Source organism: Bemisia tabaci, chromosome 4 (genome assembly GCF_918797505.1).
Source record: "Bemisia tabaci chromosome 4, PGI_BMITA_v3".
NCBI lineage: Eukaryota > Metazoa > Arthropoda > Insecta > Hemiptera > Aleyrodidae > Bemisia > Bemisia tabaci.
The window spans coordinates 20343051-20364106 of record NC_092796.1 but is presented as its reverse complement, the minus strand read 5'-3'; the positions used below and the strand labels follow the sequence as shown (position 1 = coordinate 20364106).

At 41.5% G+C, this 21056-nt stretch overlaps 1 protein-coding gene across 1 annotated transcript in view; it reads left to right on the top strand.

The window, feature by feature from the left end:
* Nucleotides 1-21056, top strand: part of Ser (protein serrate) — a 243687-nt gene that overhangs the window by 216343 nt on the left and 6288 nt on the right. Inside the window, exons 8-18 of the mRNA XM_019049018.2 lie at nucleotides 12303-12416; nucleotides 13432-13638; nucleotides 14242-14369; nucleotides 15035-15185; nucleotides 15954-16118; nucleotides 16781-16894; nucleotides 17675-17902; nucleotides 18544-18888; nucleotides 19335-19516; nucleotides 19937-20272; nucleotides 20692-20848. Of these exons, the coding sequence (XP_018904563.2) occupies nucleotides 12303-12416; nucleotides 13432-13638; nucleotides 14242-14369; nucleotides 15035-15185; nucleotides 15954-16118; nucleotides 16781-16894; nucleotides 17675-17902; nucleotides 18544-18888; nucleotides 19335-19516; nucleotides 19937-20272; nucleotides 20692-20848 (2127 nt within the window). The remainder of the gene's footprint in view (nucleotides 1-12302; nucleotides 12417-13431; nucleotides 13639-14241; nucleotides 14370-15034; nucleotides 15186-15953; nucleotides 16119-16780; nucleotides 16895-17674; nucleotides 17903-18543; nucleotides 18889-19334; nucleotides 19517-19936; nucleotides 20273-20691; nucleotides 20849-21056) is intronic.

Genomic DNA, 21056 nt, shown 5'->3' with positions numbered 1-21056 from the left:
CTTGAATGTGTTATTACCTCTATTTCACTCCTGACTAATTTCAATGTTGATAAACTCAAATGATGATGCGCACTGCGGCCCGGCCCCCCTCCCCGCGCCGCCCGGCGAGCACCTCAGTGTCTGGCCGCAGTGTCCGTGTTTATAAATGTTTCTCCGCTCAGCTCCGGCTTTGGCTAGTCCTCGCTCGGTTACATGTTATAATATTATTATTAATACCCAATCCTTCCATGCTTCGCGCCCGGTTGCCGCCCCGCTGGGAAATTCGCGGAAAACGCACCGGCATGACCTCATCCAAATGGAATTTTTCGAAGCTGGATTCATTTGCACTGCACTGGAAAAAAAACTCCGGCCGTGGCAGAGTACTCACAGGCTATATAGGCATACTGTCCGAGCGTAGCACCCGGAGCAGTCGAAGCTACGTCTCCAGCACCCGGAACTTTCGGCCTCTGAGCCCGCACTGGAAAAAAAAACACATTGGATCTAGAGTCCAGACTCTTAAAAACATCGACAAGAAAAAGTACTCTTGATTCAATCAGAATCTAGCTGAAATCAAGAACCAAGCCTCTTAATTTAAGCGGATTTCGTTTTGATTCAAGCAAAAATCCAGAATCCAGAGTATTTTTTCTTGTCACTGTTTTTAAGAGTCTGGACTCTAGATCCAATGTGTTTTTTTTCCAGTGCGGGACAGACGATATTTCTATATAGCCCCTAACTTTTTCTCAGTGTGCTAGAAACCTCGGAGTGAAATTCGGAGTGCAGTTGACTCCGGAGTCTATTTTTGTCCCAGGAAATTCAAGTGGTTTCTATAAGGAGTGCCTGCTCCCTGTATATTTCTGGAGTATATTTTTGTCCTAGGAAATTCGAATGGTATCTGTAAGGAGTGCGGTCCGTTCCGCAGCGGAACAGGGCCAGATTAAGGGGGTGGCCAAATGGGCCAGGGCCCATGGCGGCAAATTTAGGGGGCGGCAAATTTTTTTTTCGATATAGGTATAAAAAAAAATCGGATTCAGAAAAAAAAATTACGGAAGAGAAAAAGGTCTTTCGGTGACGCAAGAGACAGTACCTTTAAGTAGTCCAGTTCAGAGAAAAACCAAACACGCAATTTGGCCTGGAGCGGCGCGGCGTAGAGAGCAATGATGATGAGGACTTGAGATGAAAAGGAGAAACCTTCAGCGTGGCGGTGGGCATGTAACACATATTAGCACCTGCAAGATTGCATGAGTACTTCACGCATTGTGTCCAACACGGCGCGGTCAGCGTGAAACGCATAGCGCCTACAAGACTGCGTGAATACTTCACGCATTGCGCCAAACACAGTGCGGTCAGCGCGGCGCGGCGGCGAAGGTTTAAATTAATAAACCACATGTATGTTTGTTCTTGCACAATTTTTAAGTTCATTTCTTACAAATGGAAGGCCTTGTTCACCCAGAGATAGGTTTGCGGAACTTGACTTTCGCGCAAAGTTCCGTAAAGTTTTGCCAGCAGTGTTGACAGGGCTTTCGCAAAAAATGTGTCCAGCACGAGTAAACGCGTCTTATCCACCCTTCTCCTCCCCTTCCGGCACGTTCACTTGATGGTTTTCATTGATGTTTCAAAACGAATGAGTAGGGGGCGGCAAAATACAGGCGGCCCATGGGCGGCAAGTTGGTAAATCCGGCCCTGCAGCGGAGCGGAGTGCTCTCCACTAAAAGAAGAGTTTAATATGACCTCTGAGTGCGCAGTCTATTCCATATTCAGTTCTTTGTAGTTTTACATATGTAGCAAAATAGGTTTTAACTCCGAAATTTTCAACTGCTGTGCGCACTGTCGAGGAAGTGAGAAACCACGGTAGGAGCTCAGGAGCTCTCCTCCCTGTGATCTTGTCCACCTTGCCGCCCTTGAGCGGACTAGAGAGCTTAAGACACGACCTCACTCTTAGATCTGAAATAGAGAAAATCAGACATTGGAAAATTTGTCTCAGAATTTAACCGCCGGAAACACCGCTCATATTTTTTTAAAGTTAGTTATTTACTTTGCAAAAATAGTGATATAAAGAGATCGTACGTATACACTTCACTGAAAAAAAAAAAAACACATTGGATAGAGTCCAGACTCTTAAAAACATCGACAAGAAAAAGTACTCTTGGTTCAATCAGAATCTAGCTTAAATCAAGAACCAAGCCTCTTAATTTGAGCGAATATCCTTTTGATTTAAGCTTAAATCTGATTGAATCAAGAGTCCTTTTTCTTGTCAATGTTTTCAAGAGTTTGGACTCTAGATCCAATGTGTTTTTTTTTTTTTTTTTTTTTTTTTTTTTTTTTTTTTTTTTTTCCGTTGTTCCCTCTTGTATTGTGTCATGAACACGGTATATGTGAAACCAATGATGAGGTTTTTGTTAGTATATCGAAAGTTTGGTGGAAACTCGAAGGCGCCATGGCAACAATGGCGTGTATTTTCATGTCCGGCGGAGGAGCTCATCTCGTTCTTTCTACCGGCGCGTTCAACTCCCCACTGTTCTCGGGCGGCCCTGACAATAAGTCACTTTCGCTCGCGCTTTGATTTATCCTCGACCGACCGGAGAATTTGCCGATTAGAAAAATGAAGCTCAAAGAGGAAAAATTGTCCGGTGGTCTGTTCTTACTTTAACTGCACCACCAACGGGGTCGTATATGTTTCTTTTCGAGAGGTTCCTCCCGTCTTCGCGTGTTCCAGAATAGTAGCCGATTGAATAGGCTAGGCAACTAAGTCTGCCTCTTCGTTCTATATCTTTTTTCTTCTTTTTTACTATTATCATAGCAGACGACGACCGTTTTCGAGACTAACTCGGGAGTCCTATGTATACGGATGCTTGCATTATGACAAAATGGTGAGCGTGCTTAATCGGAGGACTCTCCATCCGTTTTAAGATATTCGAAAGTGATATTTTTCTTAGTTTTTTTCATTTTTATCCGGATTCATATTCAATATTTTTTTAAAAAAATGTTACCTCTCTGGTTCCTGATCTCCTGGTTTTTCTATTTTTCTTTTTGACGTTGAAACTCAAGTAACTGGAACTCTTTTGTTTTCCTCGGTTGTCCTAATAGTGGAGACGCCATCTTAGTGAGCTACTAGACAATATTTGCTCAAAATCGTACGTAGAGAGCGATTTGCATAACGAGACGTTCGTAAATCATCTCTCGGGCAAGATATTTTCAAGTGTATGCTTCACAAATCAAATGGAAGTCAGATTATATACGAATGCTGTTATCTGTATTCATGTCATTTAATGTATACGAATTTTAAATACTTATATCTTGTGTACTGAGGAGTTAGTTTCCAGACTTCCCGTTTGGCGAAACATTTTCCCGTGAAATTTTGAAGTGGAAACTTGTCGCGCAGTGCTTTAATTCATTCACTGAAAAAAAATTCTCGGCGTTTTTACCAAGGTCCGTTGGTACCTTTACCATCTCACTTTTTTACCAATTATTGGTAATTTTACCAAGACAGACTAGTAAGCTTACCTAAAATCCGGTATTTTTACTGTTTTTTTCAGGGAAGAATACCACTTTTATTGGTAATCAATTCCCGGTAACTTTGCCATTTTATCTCGGTAATTCTACCACAGTCGATAAAAAATATTGGCGTTTTCCCAAAGTTCCAGTAAAATTACCGAGAAAGTTCAATAATTTTACCGAGATTTCTCGGTAAAATTACCAATTCCATTAATGGTAATTTTACCAAGGAAAAACTGGGATCAAATAGAACCCTGAATTCTTGGTCATTTTGCCCTTTTCTTAGTAAATACACTGAGATTTTTTTTTCAGTGTTCCTCGTCTAGAAGCCCATTCCACCTCGCGTGACCCAATTATTTAGAGTATGGGTCAATCCCCCGGTTTTTTCGCCGAGTCCGAGCGAGAGAGAGGGTTTTTCACACGGTGGCGAGGCGGTCGCCAGGGCGCGCCACCCGTCGGGGGTCGGTCACGCAGTTGACGAGGCGGTCCGCTCTTGCCGGCCCGACCCGACCGCGGCGGCGGCGGGTGATGGAGGCTGCTTTATTGTTTTTATAAATCATAACTCAGTTTTCTTTCTCGTTCAGCTATCAAGTATATCAGCTCGGAGTGGAAGTCGAACTCGTTCGGCGTTCGGTTATTTCGTGATGTAATTAAACGGGGCTCCGGAGGGCGGCTCCCGGCCGTAATTGCTACTTTTCTCCTAGCATTGATTTAATACCCACAGGCCACTGCGGCACATCGAGTAGACTCGGTGCCCGGGCTCCCGCGCCTCCCTCGTAGCGCTGTTGCCCGACGGCTCGCCCCGTCGCGTCGTTATCCGGGCCCCGAGGGACCACCGCAGCACCCGCCCGCAGGGCCCCATGTATACCGAAAAAAAAACCCCGGCTGTGGAAGCCGTATTTATACGGGCTATGAAGACGCACCGTCCGCTTTACGGACTCAGACACCGGAAGTTCCGGGCGCAACACCCGGAGGAATCGAAGCTACGGCTCCAGGACCCGTAACTTTTGGCCTCTGAGCCCGGAACGGACGGTATGTCTATATGGCCGATGTATACTGAATAAAAAACTCCGGCCGTGGAAGCCGTATTGACGGGCTATGAAGACGCACCGTCCGCTTTTCGGGCTCAGAGGCCGGAAGTTCCGGGCGCAACACCCGGAGGAATCGAAGCTACGGCTCCAGGACCCGTAACTTTTGGCCTCTGAGCCCGGAACGGACGGTATGTCTATATGGCCCCTACTTTTTTTCAGTGTATGTGTAGCAGGCAAATTGCAATCGCCATCAGTTTGACAGCAACCAGTGATTAATAGAAAAGCCTAACTTCTAGAGGTAAAGGGACACTACGAGAAAGCTCATTTTGGTTTTAATTACACTGGGAAAAAGATGGGTGTACCGTCCGTTCCGGGCCGGTAGAACCGTAGCTTCGACTGCTCCGGTTGCGACCTCCGGAACTTTCGAAGTCTGAGCCCGAAATGCGGACCATAGCCCATAAGCACGACTTCGCCTGCTGGAGTTTTTTTCAGTGTAAAATAGACGTATATTTCTGTGTAAACATATAAGTTGCCAAAGTGGAAAACCACTTATCTCCGCTGTGGTGTTTCAAAATTAACGCTTATTTTGTTTTGTTTTTACAAATAGAAAAACGCCAACTTTATTAGTGAAAATTTAAACGGTATATTCTGCTATATAATATAACGGAGAAGAAAAATAAAAGATTTTTTTATAGAAACTCGTCAAACGGAGAATGTGGTTTCGCACTTGCACCAGCGACATGGTAGCAACTACTACACTCGCTTATGCGTTTATCAAAACCTGGGACTTGAGTCTGGGTCGGATAGGCAACTAAACTAGCTCCGTGACAGATAGCGTAGAGCGTGAAGTATCAAGGAGAACATGAAGGCGTTCTAAACTGCAATCTTGCTCTCAAAGGCCTGTATAAAACCCTTCCAACCCCGGTGCGAATCGTTGCGATTTGTCGAGGCAAGCGAATCTCTAGCAATTTCGAATTGTCTGCGACGTATGCATCGCACTTAAGAAAAAAATTTTCATCGTCAGAACCAAACTCTCGGCGTACCAAACCATTTCGGTCTGTCAAACCAAACATTCATCGCTTATGAGATCGAGCATACCGCGGTTAAAGATGCGCGAGTAAAAAACAGAGAATGTGTGTTACGTATTATTTACGCCCCCATAGTATAGACGCTGTCAATGAGTTGCATTCGGCGCTTAGAGGACTTTTTTTGGAAGTCTGTAAGCAACTAACTCCCATAAACTAAGTCACATTAAATTTATCACGAGGGTACGTGACGAACGGAAGACGGATAAATTCAAAATGATTATTTATTTTATACACTTATGCATAACATTTTTTTGTCGACCCGGCAACTGGGGTTGGTATCTTATTGTTAGTACGCTACTTGTGCAGGCTCGGAGGTTGCTGGTTGCATTGCAAGCGAGTCCTGCCCCTCGGACTGGAGTCCAATATTCCTGTCTATTCTGAAACCAGTCAATCTGATATGTTTTTTATGCCTCTATCAGTCTTTCTTGACACTGCTGCAGGGTTGCCCCTCACTTCATCACGTGTGCTATTTTCCTCATTTTCTTCTCGCACCAACTTCAGGGAAAAATCCTGTCCCATGCGACAATCGTCCAGACTTGCAGTCAGATTCGAGCTGGACTTGAAGATAGTCTTCAAAGGAATCATTTTTAACCGATATCACAGTTTAACCGATATTGAAAATTCTGAACTTATCAGATATTGGAGCACACGCTATAACTTGGCGTTTGTTCGGTTCACTGGAAAAAAAACACATCGGATCTAGAGTCCAGACTCTTGAAAACATTGACAAGAAAAAAACACTCCTGATTCAATCGGTTTTTGCTTGAATCAAACCGCTTAAATTAAGAGGCTTAGTTCTTGATTTAAGCTAGATTCTGATTGAATCAAGAGTACTTTTTCTCGTCGATGTTTTTAAGAGGCTTGGACTCTAGATTCAATGTGTTTTTTTTCCCAGTGTTTCCAAGTTTCTTGTGTTCACTTCAATTTTACTGTTTGCCTACGTAAGTCACTTGTCGTACTTCCCATACCGAGAAAAAACCTAAATAGCCACACGAAGAAAGAAGGAGGCGAGATAAAGACCTAAGACGAATCAACGCGAACACAACCCACGACGACAGGTAACGGCGATTCCACGGTCGTTTCCGAATCAGGGTCGTAAAAGCTGCGTTTTATTGCCCCATCGAGCGCAGGGAGCGCCAATTTTGCGACAGTTTCGGCGGTCGTTTTTGTCAATTTCGCGGAGCGATTAATTCGAATTAATTCGAGCCGGCTTCCCGTTTAATACTGGACATGATCTTTTTGATAAGTGGACCTCGCTCGTGTTTTATCTCCTTTTTAACGGTCGCCCCGCCGTTTTATCCGTGAAGCTTGACCCATTACCTCACCCACGTTTTAGATTATTTGTTCCGATCGGATCGACCGAGATTTATGGAGGCACCGACCACCGTCTTCCCAACTGGAGGAACAGGATGGAGGGCCCAGTCGAAGCGGAAGCTCATCATCACCTCTCCCATTAAACCCATCCGATGTTAGATTTACGGGCCGAGAGTGGCGAAATCAGCGCAACGGCTCTCACCTGAAAGTAGAATTTGCGCGAGACAATTTTATTGCATTTCATGAAAGTTCCTGATGGGCTGGGTTTTTTTATTTTTTCAAAAACAACTGTTGCCTCAAACGGGAACTAAGTTTGTGCGGGTGAAAATGTACTGCTAAACGATTCTGATGAAATAATGATAAATACCAAGAACTAGGTGAATTATTGAACAGTGTATAGTTTCTCAAGATCAGAATTACATTCTTAGGCCATGACGATGACGTCGAACAATGAACAAGTAAACTAAACTGGACAAAGGAGACCCTAGAGAGACGACGGTCCCTGATTGCTTGCGCACCAGCGCGGGAAATACAAAAACTTCGTCATATTCCATGGAAATGAATCTCCTGTTTACGTATACCTCCGTCGCATTAACACGTCAGTCGTACCCATTTCGAGACAAAAGTATTGAGGCGAAGTCCTTGCTTGTAGGTTAACAAAAATTATGCTTCTGCAACTCAAAACAAGAACAAATGAAAAGTATATTATTGAATTTACAAATAAGTGTTTTAAAGGCTTCAAATAAGTATTCAATTTAAGCCCCACGAGAACGCAAAGCCCGTTGGTTCATATCTGAGGAAACACCTGTTTTAACGCGTAGGAACGGTTGCCTAGTTTTTCGAATGAAGGTGCAAGGCGAGTCCTTCTATAATTGAGCGGCCCACCACTCCTTATCACGGGGCTTGACAGCTGATGTGTCCCGGCCTTCATTCGGATATGGGCAAAAGCAGCTCAGGCCTACGATGACCGACTTATTTTTGGTGATCATTCCAGTAAAGCAGAACGGTGCGCTAATGAGAGAGACGAGAATAAGATCGAACCAAGTTGGAGAGCGCAAGAGAGGAGGTAGAAGAGAGATCACAAAAAAGTACTAACAAAAGTTACTGCCGTCACCTTCCGTTTTTCCCCGCTCGGAGCAACGAGAGAAGAGTTTTAAGTTTTCGCCACCGTTTTAGGTAGTCAGCGCACAGTTGAGGAAAGCGATGGAAAGATAAAGAGATGGACTGATGGGGGATAGCAGGAGGGAAGAAAACGCGACGCGAGAGACGAGATGAAAAACATCGTTAAGAGGGGATTTCAAGCCAGAGAAGACGGGGGGGGGGGCAATGGTAGAAGGAGAGAGAATGAATGAGCTGTTTGATAGCAACGACGCACAGTGGATCGAGTCAATTAGAGAGGTCGGACATGAAATTTTTGACTGAAACTGCAAATTTTGGTGTTTATTTTATCACATTTTAAAGTTTAAGGGGTGCTGCTGGAAGAAAATTTCACGAGGAAGCCAATGGAACCACTTTTAGAACCTCAAAGCTTTGTATAAACGGAGTTATAAGCGTTTAAAGTTTCCAAATTTTGTCCGACCTCTCCTATAGACGTTTATAAACCATATCCATACTAAGTGAGGTACAGGACGCTGGAGGTACCGACCTCTAAGCCCAGTGTATAGACTCGATCCATTGTGCGACGACGAAGAGAGATTATGCAGAAAACGGAGCTTGAACAAGGGATGAGGAGAGAGAAAAGTGCATGAAGGCAAGTATGCATGAAGGGGAGAGAGCGATGGGGGGGGGAGAGTGTCGGAGTGCGAAAGATAGGAGGGGGGGCTCGTGAGGGGGGCACCGCGAAGCCCCGCCCGGCTCCGGGATCCCCCCGTCTCCCGGGAGGAATCCAATTAATTTAAAACTGAGTGAAAATAATAGGGTTTCGTGGAGGGAGCATAGAGCCCCGGCGCGGCGCGGACTGCGCAGGCGCAGGTTGGATCCCTGGGTCCGTAGCCGGCCGCGGCCGCCAATTATGTTTTATTACCGGCCCGGTCGGGTCGTGACGTGTATTGTCGAGATGACAGCCCGAGATTACTTAATAACAATCACTCCGGACTCCGGTCATCCGGAAACCCAGATCAGACGCAGCCTCATACACCTTGTGCCGCGTCCCGCTCTCGCGTCTGCCCTGTGTCCGTGTGCTCGCCGCTAGCGCTCGCTCCCAGCGGTCCCGCGCGCTTGTCCCGGGTTTCCACCGAATATACAGGGTGTTTCAAGGAATCTCAGGGGACCGCTCCTCAACCCCAAATGAGTTTTTTTCTCCCCAATGAACATAGATCTGTATGGTCATGTCCAGAGAATGGCAGGAGACAGGTTGCCGAAGAAGGTCCTTGATTGGGTTCCTCCTTGGAGAAGACGCAGAGGGAATGAAGCGGAAATGTTAAGGTGCTCAATGCCCCAAGATTTGTGGTTTGAAAGAGAGCAGTGGAGGTTAGGAGTCGTATAGAGCGCGAGGGAGTGCTGTAAAGCGACTTATATGTATCTATGTACATAGATCTGAAAGTTGATTGCCTTGAAGTTTCGGATTCCCAAAGTTTAAAAAGAAAAAAAAAATGAAAATAAATGTTTCTCAAATTCTGGGGACAGGTTTGGTAGATTGTTAAAAAAATCTAGAGCCAGAGTTACTTTTTAGTACCTTACCTAAATATCAGGTGAAAATTACATTGGTTAGTTGTGCGAGCCCTGTTCTCCGTATAACTTTATGCGCTCTGGGGCTCACGTGGAAATCGAGGTACGTCCTTACGTCAGAGGGGCGACGAATTGACCCAAAAAACTATACCCAAATTTGGAAAGGAAATTTTTTCGAATTACGCGTAGCCGTCAGCTTCGGGGTTATTAACTGCAGGATCCACGTTCATCGGGAGAAAAACCTGATCTGAGCTGCAAGAAATGTCCCTTGAAATTCCGTTGGTTGAATCAGGGACACCCTGTAAGTTGCTCGTTCGCCACGCCGCACCGCATGCTGCGAGTCGCCACACCGCGCTGCGGCTTCCCGACAGACGAAATACTTCACGCACCCCTCTTCCAAAGCCTCCCACAGAGTTAAAGTTTTGGTATTACCTCCATTTTCGACTAATAATTACTGACAAGCTTTCAAGTATTCATTACTACGTATCTACCAGTAACTGAGTTGAGGCAGCCGTAAGGAGACTTCCGTGCGACGCCGCAGTTGGATTATTCCAACAAAATCAATAGATCTGTTAACAACTTGCGAGTTGAACGGCATGCGGCAGCGAGAGACCTCGTAGACAAGGGAGGACTCGCGGTCAGGCGCAGACGCATGAATTGAGTTACGATGATCGATGAATCAACGAGTCGCAATTAGAGGATGGTTACTTACTCAGGTGCAAAAAGTAGGTTTTTTCAAATCGGGGAAAGACCGAAAGAGTACATCTATGCCACATTAGTTTGCCTTCAATTTCAGTACTTTAATGCCATCTCAGTTCGCCTTCAATTTGAATCTAGGCAACACCAGCTCCCACTTGGTCAGATGGTGGAATCATCGCAAACTAGCTCGCCTACTCCACACGCAAGGAAGAACTTTTTGCCAAGCGGGAAGATTCGCCTTCAATCTATAGTGCAGGCAACAAAAGCTCCCACGTGGTCGAATAGTGGTATCATCGCGAAATGCGGCGCTCAGTTGGCAACGAACCAACGGAACAGCTTGTAAGTCGCGATATGCACCTGATCTCCGACCATATATGACGTAGCACTGCTACTCGGAGAGTTTCACGTCCCCTACCAACTTGTGGTTCAGTTTTGGATGTATTTCAAAGAAGGAAATTAAATAAAAGAAGTTTCGGCTCCATCCTAGCCATCTCTTTTCTGTGCACCCAGTAGATTCTTGGGCACGCACCACGCACCATTCTGTCAGCGGAGAAGTCAGAATTTTTTACAGTTTATTTATACCCAGCACGGAGCCGAGTGAGTGGTACCACCACAGCGGTGCTCCCCCCTCCCTCCCTACCCTGGAGTGTGGGTGGGAGGGGGGCAGCGGTGTTGCGTCTTGCGTTCAAATGAGGCTTCGTCTGCCTCCGCGAGTGCTCCAGAGTTGGGAGCGACGGCAATTGTGAAAAATTGAGCCGACATGTCTTCATCCTCGGACACCCGGCTCGAGCGATCAGCCGCACAGTGAAATTGAGACATCAGTACGCACCCAAATCTATATTATTCAATGTATTCAAAAACTTGTGGAAGATGCTTGATGAATCGGAATTTCATTTATCTCGCGGTCCATCAAATCGAAATAGCACTGTTGGCCACTGATTGGCTACCGAGGGTCGTAGAGGAAAGCATCGATTCGTCCGCACGCTGGTTCTCGGCAGTCGGCAGTCGGCACCACATCACGGAGCAATGGAAGATAAATTGATGACCTGCAGGCTGATCGTTGAAATTGATAGACAAAAGGGATGTGGAGGGATCCTATTGGTGGAGGCGGGTGGTTACAATGGACAAAGGGGTAATAGATTAACTAAAGGTAACCTATAGAGACTCGACAGTTAGTTCATCATTTCCCCCTTTAGTCTGTAAGAACCACCAGTTGCAACCAATAGGATCGCTCCATACTCCCTATGTCTTCTTTGCCCATAGCTTTGTCTATCAATTTCAATATTCGGCCCGCTGGTTCCAAGGGTTTCATTCGGTGGGTAGGCTCTTCTTGAGCCATCTAACTTGGATATCCTGCTAGCGCCAATTTTAGTTCACCCCGTTGGATTTTCTGCAATTTTTTAGGCTCTGACTCTGAGGCTGCGCGCCGCTAGGAAACGCCTTCTATTAGTCTCTTATGCAACTTACCCTACTCCTCAAACACTGAATTTGCTTCCACCATAAATTGAAGGAGTTTTCGCAGGTGTAAAGATCTTTCGAATTGTATGTTCTCCTTTGTCGCATAAAATGTCCGGAAGATTTCAAAACAGGCCAAACTCGCAAGATTCAGCTGAGTTGCTGAAATAACGCAAGTCTTAATAACAAAAACTGTTAAAAAAAACTTGTAACAAACTTGGAAATTCTGAAAAAAATTCTGAAACGACATTTCTTATAAAATTGCTACCATTTATGTTTGAGAAAGTCCTTTTCAGGTATTTTTTTTTTGTAATTTGAAACCAAGGGTGTTACTACCGCGGTGGATGACGTGAAAAATCCGACTTTTCAAAGGGAAATACCTCGGTTAATATTGAACGCAGAACGTTGCGGCTCGGACAGATCTTATTGTTTTTAGCTAATCTACAAGAATCAAGCCTCAAAACACAATTCTATGACCAGCACAACTGATCCATTCCTCATTTTCAATGTAATCGTTTTTCATCTTTTTCCTCTCCTACGTAGTAGATAATAATTGATCGGGTTTGTGATTTTTCAGATGTGGATGAGTGCAGTTCCGAGCCGTGTCAAAATGGTGGAAGTTGCACAGACATGGTTCGCGGGTTCAGATGTACGTGTCCGCCCGGCTGGGAAGGAAATATCTGTCAGTTCGGTAAGTTTCCATCTTCCATGTAAGGGGTTTAGAAGTCAAGGCGCATAAGTGCAATTTTTACTATTTCAAGAAATACATGTTTTAAGTGTCAAAATTACATGGAGCTTTATGGCGGAAAGAAAAATCACGGTCTCTTTTTGATGCTTAAAAATTGGATTTTAGTATTTAGTTTTTCACCGAATATAAATTTAACAATGAATTGTTGTTGGAATTCTTAATATCTCAATTTTGCCAAAAGCTGCACTTAATCGTCTTCTCCTCGAAGCCCCTTATTCAACCCGAATCGTTGTTGCTCCTCCTACTAACAATAAGTCGAACTGTAGCTCGGTGTGTCCATTGTCACCAATCAAAACGCCTTCATTGTGCAGTGATACTTTTTGTCTTGCACGTGCGTGTCGTACTCGTAACGAAGCAAGTTGAACTGTGCGACGAACATATTTTGACGATGTTTAAATTGAGTAAATCTCTGCACCTTGCGCCTATAAAATTTCTATCCCTACTGCAGTTCGATTCGCTTAAGAAACCAATCAGAATCCGATCTCTGATTTATTTGAACTTGAACAACACGTCAGTAACGTCAGTCAGTGCATTTTTCGGTTGGCGCCTTGATGTGCTTTCGCCACATTTTATTTCCGAGGTTATGTGGTTATGTCTGACTTCTTGGTCTGTCTTTCTCTTTTTTCAATTTTCTGTCCAGTAAGCGTATAACGCCTAAAGGAAAAAGCTTATTTCTAACATCTAAAAGGATGTGTGATTTCGTTCCATTTTTGACATTTTTCTCTATTTTTTGTTCTCCACTCTTGATGTTTTTATTTGATAATGGATGAAGTGTCACCCCAATAATTTTTCTTCCTAACAATCCTGGTGGGTAATCAGTTTTATTGTATACGTCTCATTTTACCAAAAACAAACGAATACATATGAGAGAAGTGTTCGAATCATTTTACATTTTTCAGTTTCTTACAATTTTTACAGCAGAGAATTTAATTTTGTTTCATTTCCTGTTGTTTTCTAGATGCAGATGAATGTCAAGGAAGTCCGTGTATGAATGCGGTGACTTGTCAGAATTTGCTGGGCGACTACCATTGTCAATGCCAAGCCGGTTGGTCGGGTAAAAATTGCGATGTTAATATCAACGATTGTGTCGGACAATGCATGAATGGTGCCACATGCATCGATCTGGTCAATGATTACCACTGTGCCTGTTCCCCTGGTTTTAGTGGTAAGTCATTTTTGTTTCTTTCTAAAATTTTACTTATCTTTTGATTACTTGCAGCATCTGCCACTTGCGGTCTTTGATGCAGTCAAGTGATTAATCAGTGAAAAAGAGCTGCACTCCCAAATTTTATTCACAAATTTCATTCACTTGATAAATGTGTTCTTATCAAATACACTCATTAGGTGTTTCTAATGTGTGGAGTTCAGCTTACATAAGGGCAAAATCTTCGCCAAAATTCTGTTCTTACTTTCAACAAACTGGAAGAGTGGCAAACATTAGCATCAATCACCAGCATTTTTCAAATCAGACATTTTTTTTTGTCCAGGAAACTTTTAAAAAGTCAACAAAATTTATTTCAAAGTACAAGAACACGAATGTCAGAATCTTACTTCATTCCTATAACTGTGCTTATGGGTAATCAGAATTTTCAATATAGGTGTATGCTCACCTGTTCAGAATTCAATAATTCTCCTCATAGTAGTGCATAATTCGCTGCTCAACACTGAAACAGATACCAGGTACCTCAACATAGAAAATGCGGTCAATCACGTTTTTGCATTCTGTCAGAAACCCTTTTAATGATGAAAAATCTGCCTTTGTTTCCAGGACGAAACTGCACAATTGATATCAATGAGTGCGCCGGTGAACCATGTAGAAATGGTGGTGACTGCATAGATAAAGTGAACGGTTTCCGATGTATCTGCCCAGTTGGATTTTCAGGACATCTATGTGAGGTATTGAATTTTATTGTTGAGTTAACTCTTTTGCAATATTTTTAGCCTTCGTGTGCTCAGAATCAATGTTTTTTGGAGACTAAAAAACCGAAATTGTTAAAAAACTGATCAAGATCCAAAATTGATCAGAAATCATTATTGATACAAGTCTAAATAATTAAATAATATAACCACAAAGTGATTATAGAGTCATAACAATGCAAGCCTAAAGCAATTGAACTCACTAAGTGATGGAAGAAAATTTCAGTGAAATTTCCCTTTGAAATTTTTCAAATCAGCATCTCATATTTGGATGCATGTAGGCAAAATAAGTCGATGTGCATAGAGAATCCATAGTACCTAAACTTCCCTTGCATATATGTCAACTCGTAGAAACAATTCTGTTTTTCTCTTTTTTTAGTCATCTAACGCATTAGAAGAAAAAAATCATAGGGAGGAGGTAACTTTTTTAATAAATTTGAGTTAGCTGTTGCAAAGCATACATTTTCAAACAGGTTTTCTGAAAACTGATTCAAATCACAAATATACTAAACTGAACAATTTTTGAATGTTTGAAATTTATACATCTTTCTCTAATTTTGAGAATGGTCCTGACACAACCAAAGTAGATTTTTCACCATACCCTTGTGTGTTGTAAAATTAATACCATGTAATGACCATTCTAGGTGGATCATGATCACTGTAATCCAAACCCATGCAAAAACCAAGCAACTTGCATCAGCTTCCTGTCGGACTACACATGTCATTGTGCAGAAGGATGGGAAGGAAAAAATTGTGACTTGGCAAGACATGCGTGTCTGACTCCTCCTTGTGAAGGTAAGTTGACAAACGGGAAGAAGTTCAAAAGTTTTAAAAGTCTCTGCCAAAATCAATCTCAATCTCCCTCTTGTCATAAGATCCCAACAAAAACCCCAAAACTTCAAATCTAAGTGATCCATTTGCAGTTTGGCAACCAAGTATCACAGAATCGCATCAAGAAGCTCTGCAGGAAGTCTGGACCCCCTTGGAGCATTCATTCTCCGAGGAAAGATCAGAAAAATTGATCTGAGCAATTACTTCAATGATGTGTTCCCACAGCAGCCAAGTAAAGATTTGCATTCTTCTCGATTAATCATCTTTTGAGACTATCGCTGAATCGCTTAGATTTAGTCATGCAGCTCTGTAGTTAGAAACCTATTTTGAAGTTTTTTATCCTTTCGAATTTCTCTCAGCTGTTTTAATCAAATGATTTTTTTTAATCCAATAATCAAGGGTTAATTTCTGATGGCAAATTTGTTCCAGGATATTTTGGCCTCTATAATTTTGATGAGTATCTAAAATTGCCAGCAAAGAGCCCATCCCATTTTGCAATTCAGAGACTTTAATTTTTGAACAATTCATTGACCAATAAATGATTATCCTGAAAGGAGATAATAGCATTCTGAGATAGGAGAGACTGTCATTCCCCAAATTGCTGTTGCTGCGCTGTCCATTCTTCTAATAATGGTATATACATATTTTTTAAAACAGTGAAAGGAATTCAAATTTCTAATTTCACCAGACCAGGTCAAATTTTTATTAACACTCGATTTTTGTGTATTTCAGTTGTTGATAGCTGCACTGTCCCAGCACCCTCTAACAGCAGTTTGACTGGAGCGATCTTAATCCCCTCAGGTGTTTGCGGAAAACATGGTCGATGTATCAGCTTGCTGAATGGTGGTTTTGATTGTGCCTGTGACCCCGGTTACACAGGGAAATACTGTCATGAAAGTAAGTTGTATTGCTTTTATTTCTATCATCCTATTTATCCTTATTTCACCAAAATGATCATAAGACAACTATGAGTTTGGCTCAAGCACAGCCAATACAAATTTTTTTGTCGAGAGAGGCTCCTCTCCGACTGATTTATTGCAAATGCTGATCAATTCATCAGCAACCAGTTCAGGTTAAAAAAATTAATCTTGCATTATTTTTCAATGCAGTTCTATGTTTTCAAAATCTTCATATATTAAATTAACAATTTTGTTTAATATATTTTTCCCTCTGCGGATATAGATTCAACCTACTTCTTTTCATTCTTTCATTTTGGCCTGACCATTGCTATGCAAAAAACTGCATACCTACATTCCTACAAGAAAAACTTTTTAGTGGTCAATGTTGCATTCAGCCATTTTACCTACCTAAGTATGTATTAACAAGAGTCAAATGCAGAAACCAGTTTTAATTAATACCGATTGGGTATCAAAAATATCAATTGAAAAAATTAGTCTAACTCAAATCCGAGAGTCTAGATATTTTTATTTATGTAAGTCTTTAAAGATATCTGTAATTATCATTGTTTATTTCCACTTCATGCCATGTAATTTGCAACACGGTCAGATCAGCTCTTCGTCAGTTTCTAATTGTTTTTCATTTGTTTATTTACTTTTTAGATATAAATGACTGCGAAAAAAATCCTTGCCAAAATGGAGGAACTTGCATCGACAAGCTCAATTCATTTCAATGCGTTTGTAGAAATGGGTGGGAAGGAGAAGTCTGCACCATCAGTGAGTATTTTTGTCTGTGCCATTATGTTAAGGTTTCCAGTGCTTCTGTCACCTGTGAATTATCATTGTTTGTTACCAGACTTTTTGTTAGTGTCAGTCCATTATCGTGGGAGGATGAGTCAGGTATTATTTGAAAAGCAAGGCGGAGAGGAGAGGTGTACATTTATTCAACCTTTACATTGACTAGTGTCCTATTCCCTTAGTAAGCCAAATTGTCATTTCGATAAATCCAGGCTTTTTCACTAATTCAGCCAGCCTCAACAGTTAAAGTACACACGTTATTTCCCACACACCAAGTCCTCAGTAAAATTATGCTTTCAGTTAGTGAGCTGACTTGAGAAAAATCTCGAAAATTTAGCAAGAGATCAATTGATAAGGAAATTGGAACTGTATTTTGATGGTGAAACTCCTAAACAACGTAGGTATTTCGTTATTGTTGTCTCAAAACCCGCCCCCTAATTTTATTTTTTAAAGGAGAACGACTCAACATGATTGCTCAATCTTTTCTTTGAGTATTCTTCACACAGAAAAAAAAATTCATAAAGGGTTTCAAGAGTTGACATTGAGTAGCTTTCAATGCAAAGAATGATGTATGATAGAAGGTCTTCAAAATTGAAGTTTATAAAAAATTTTTGAAGAAAAAATGGTATCAGCTAAATTTTAACCACCGATCAACAGTATCACTGTGATTTAATTACTTTCCTTCAACACATTGATTCCTTTTTGACTTCATTTGGCTTTCTTACAAAAAACTGACCTGCTCAATGAAAATTTTTTCAGACAAAAACGAATGCGAACCAAACCCCTGTCGTAACAATGGGACGTGCACAGACGGAGATGCTGATTTTACCTGCACCTGTCAGGATGGCTGGAAAGGGAGGACGTGCAGCTCCAAACATAGTCACTGTGACCAAGGCACCTGTCAGAACCAAGGCACGTGCACAGATCTAGGACACAAGTTTCACTGTCACTGTCCACCTGACTGGGAGGGCACCACCTGTCATATTGGTAAGTAGAGGACAGTAAGAAAATTAAATTCAGCAGGGATTATAGGTTTAAATGCAGTAAAAAATTTTTGAAAGTAAGCTGGCAGCGGTATGCTCAAAGTTAAAATTTGAGTTAAAATCTAAAAAAAAAACTCAGTTAAGATTCCTCAAATTGCAGTGAAAAATTAACAATTTTCATTGGCTGTCATGCACTTTGCACGAATCAACTGGTGTGACTTCAGTTGATGAAGGAGTCCCTGACAACCATCGCATTATCTTCATCTCAAGCGTGTGTGTTCAACACCAAAACGTGAGCGTCATGCCTCAGTTTATCTTAGTTCCTGGGAATTTTAGTTGAAAAGCAGGTTTCAAGGTATTACGGACGGTTTCAGAGAGGCCAATGACCGTAATTTTCCTCTTATTTTAGAATCTTTGTAATAATGTTCTGACGTGAAAAAGTGTCTGTCTTGATTGATTTTTAATTAAGTAATAATAAGTAGAATTTTTGGTGACAGAAAGTGTTATTTCTCAATTTTATTCTTAATGAAGCTTTTATCTCTTAATTTTGTAGTTTTTCACTGAAATTCATAAATTGATCAATTTTCTTGCGTTTTGAAAGCTCTTTTCCATTTCTGTTCTTAACACCCTTTTCTCCCTTTCCAGCTAAAACACATGCCTGCAACGAGAACCCATGTCAAAATGGCGCAACGTGTGTAAACACAGGGGACTTTTATTCATGTATATGCAAGGAAGGATTCGAGGGCCAGCTTTGCCAACACAACATCAACGACTGTAATCCGCCGCCTTGCTTCAACGGTGGAAAATGCATCGATGGAGTCAACTGGTTCACCTGCCAATGTGCCAAAGGATTCACAGGTCCTGACTGTCGGACCAATATCAATGAATGTGCGTCAAATCCCTGTGGTTTTGGAGCCACTTGTATCGATGGGATCGCTTCGTTTAGGTGTATCTGTCCTCAGGGAAGGAAAGGCTCTCGCTGTGAGGAAGGTAATGTTTGAATACTTTATTTCATTTAAATTTAGTTGATTTGTAAAAATGTGCATGAAGCATCAAGTATAATTGAAAGAGATAGATTCAGTTCTAAATAGGTTTACCCTTTTTGTATACCTGCGCAGATAGCAGTTACCTACAGTATGTGCATAAGCAGATGAAAAGGGTAAACTTAGCTGAAATGGGATGGATTAAAGTAATATTTTTGCTCAAATGCAAGTTTCACCTAAAATTTTTGATCTGAAACAGATCCAGTGTACGTAGAACAGAGTTTCAGTCGTGCATTTGAAAAAATCTCCTTTAAAAATCTTGATTTAAAGCAGAAAGTAGGTATCTGACGTAAAAATCAATCGTTTGACTTGGATAATTGAATCTAACATTTGGCGTTCATATCAGGGCATAAAATCAAACAATTTTCTAATGAAAAAATTTTTTTTTTACAGTTGACAAAGACAGTTTGTACCGAGGAATGTGTTTTATGAATAATCAGTATCACGATAACAATTCTGTCTGGTTCTCCGACTGCAACAACTGTACATGTTTGAACGGTCGTATTTCATGCACTGCAGTATGGTGTGGTTTCAGTAACTGTCAAGAGTACACTTCTTCCTGTAACAACAACCAGGTTAGTTCTTGATCTCTCAGAAAATGAAAAATAAACAAGCTGTATAATAGCGTGTCATCCACAGGTTCACAGTGTTTGCAGAACACTCAAAAATATTATGAATCAATAAAGAAATATAGCAGTGAAAGAGCCAAAACAATAAAAATCGGTATTTACTGCAGATAAATATCTGGCATTTTGCTTAGATTTTGGCATGCAACAAATAAAAAACAAAAATCTAGCAATGTCCGAAGCTGACTTTAATTTTCATGAAATGATTAAACTGGGGCTTGCTCAACATATTAGAAAGCGAATGATCTTTCCCTCACTTATCAGTGCAAATGCCTGATTTGCCCATTTAATTAAGAATTTTAAGAATCCTTTCTAAAATATCTGTAATTTACGAATGAGTTCATTGATCTATGATTGGTATGTACGTAGGTTTGTGTTCCATCGCCTCAAGAATCCTGCCTAACACCACCGTGCAGTCCATGGGGTGAATGTCGAGACTTACTCAGCGGTCGTCAAATTGGACCACCTTCAATCCCTGCTCCAGCCTCGTGTTGGCCCAATCAAGTGACTGTTTCTAATTCGTGTGCACGGCTCTCGCTATTATTAAGTGCCATCAGACTGGAACCATCGGTACGAGTCGAAACACTCTGTCGAGAATTGCGCAAACTTCTCGTTGCTCATCTTGCCAGTGTCCGAAGTGAATCTCCACTAGTTGTGCTATGTGACCTGAAGCAAGGGTCAAATGACACACTAGAAATAACTGTTGTAAGTTTTCCATCAATGATCTTTATTTTATGTCACCTATAATTTTTGCTTTACTTATATCTATTTTCCTTCAAATATGTTTTTGGAACTTAACCTTGTGACTAGTTTGACCCTAACAACTACATATTTCAGTATGAATCACTCAGGGTAGAATATTCTTCCCTAAATTGGTGGGATATTTTAATTAGGAAAGCGTGAAATTTCTAAGTTAAAACTTTACGTACAATCACTTACTGATATTTAATTCCTCCCTGTAAGTTCAGAAAAAAAAGAAAAAGGTCAGTACCATTAGTACAGGTTAAAAATCTTTGGAATGACAATGCTTGTGAAATATGCAAAGGACGTGTTTCTCATCATCAATGTATCTTGTATCTTTTGATGACGGTCTTTTTTATGAAACGTTCATGTTCATGTTTCAGTCTTGTAGTCAAGAGCTGACTGATGCAAGTGCTCTTGTGAAAGAGGGTATTCACGTTCTTAGCGAACTTATCAGCCATCGACAGTCAGCTAGTCAATCATCACCTCTCAGTGCCGTTATTGAAGTCAAAGTTGAGACAGTTAGTCAAGAATCATTCGGTAAGTATTTATATTCTTTAAATACCTAGTTTTTTCACCAATTTTAGGATATCGAGGAGAAATCTCAAGTCTCTTGAAAACATCAAATACTTAACAATTCAATTCACTGAGCTCTCGGAATTTACTCTGCAGGAAGTCACAAACATTTGAAAGGGCCCTCTAAAATTTGACATAAAAGTTTAAAATTCATCGCTCAGATCTTATGACT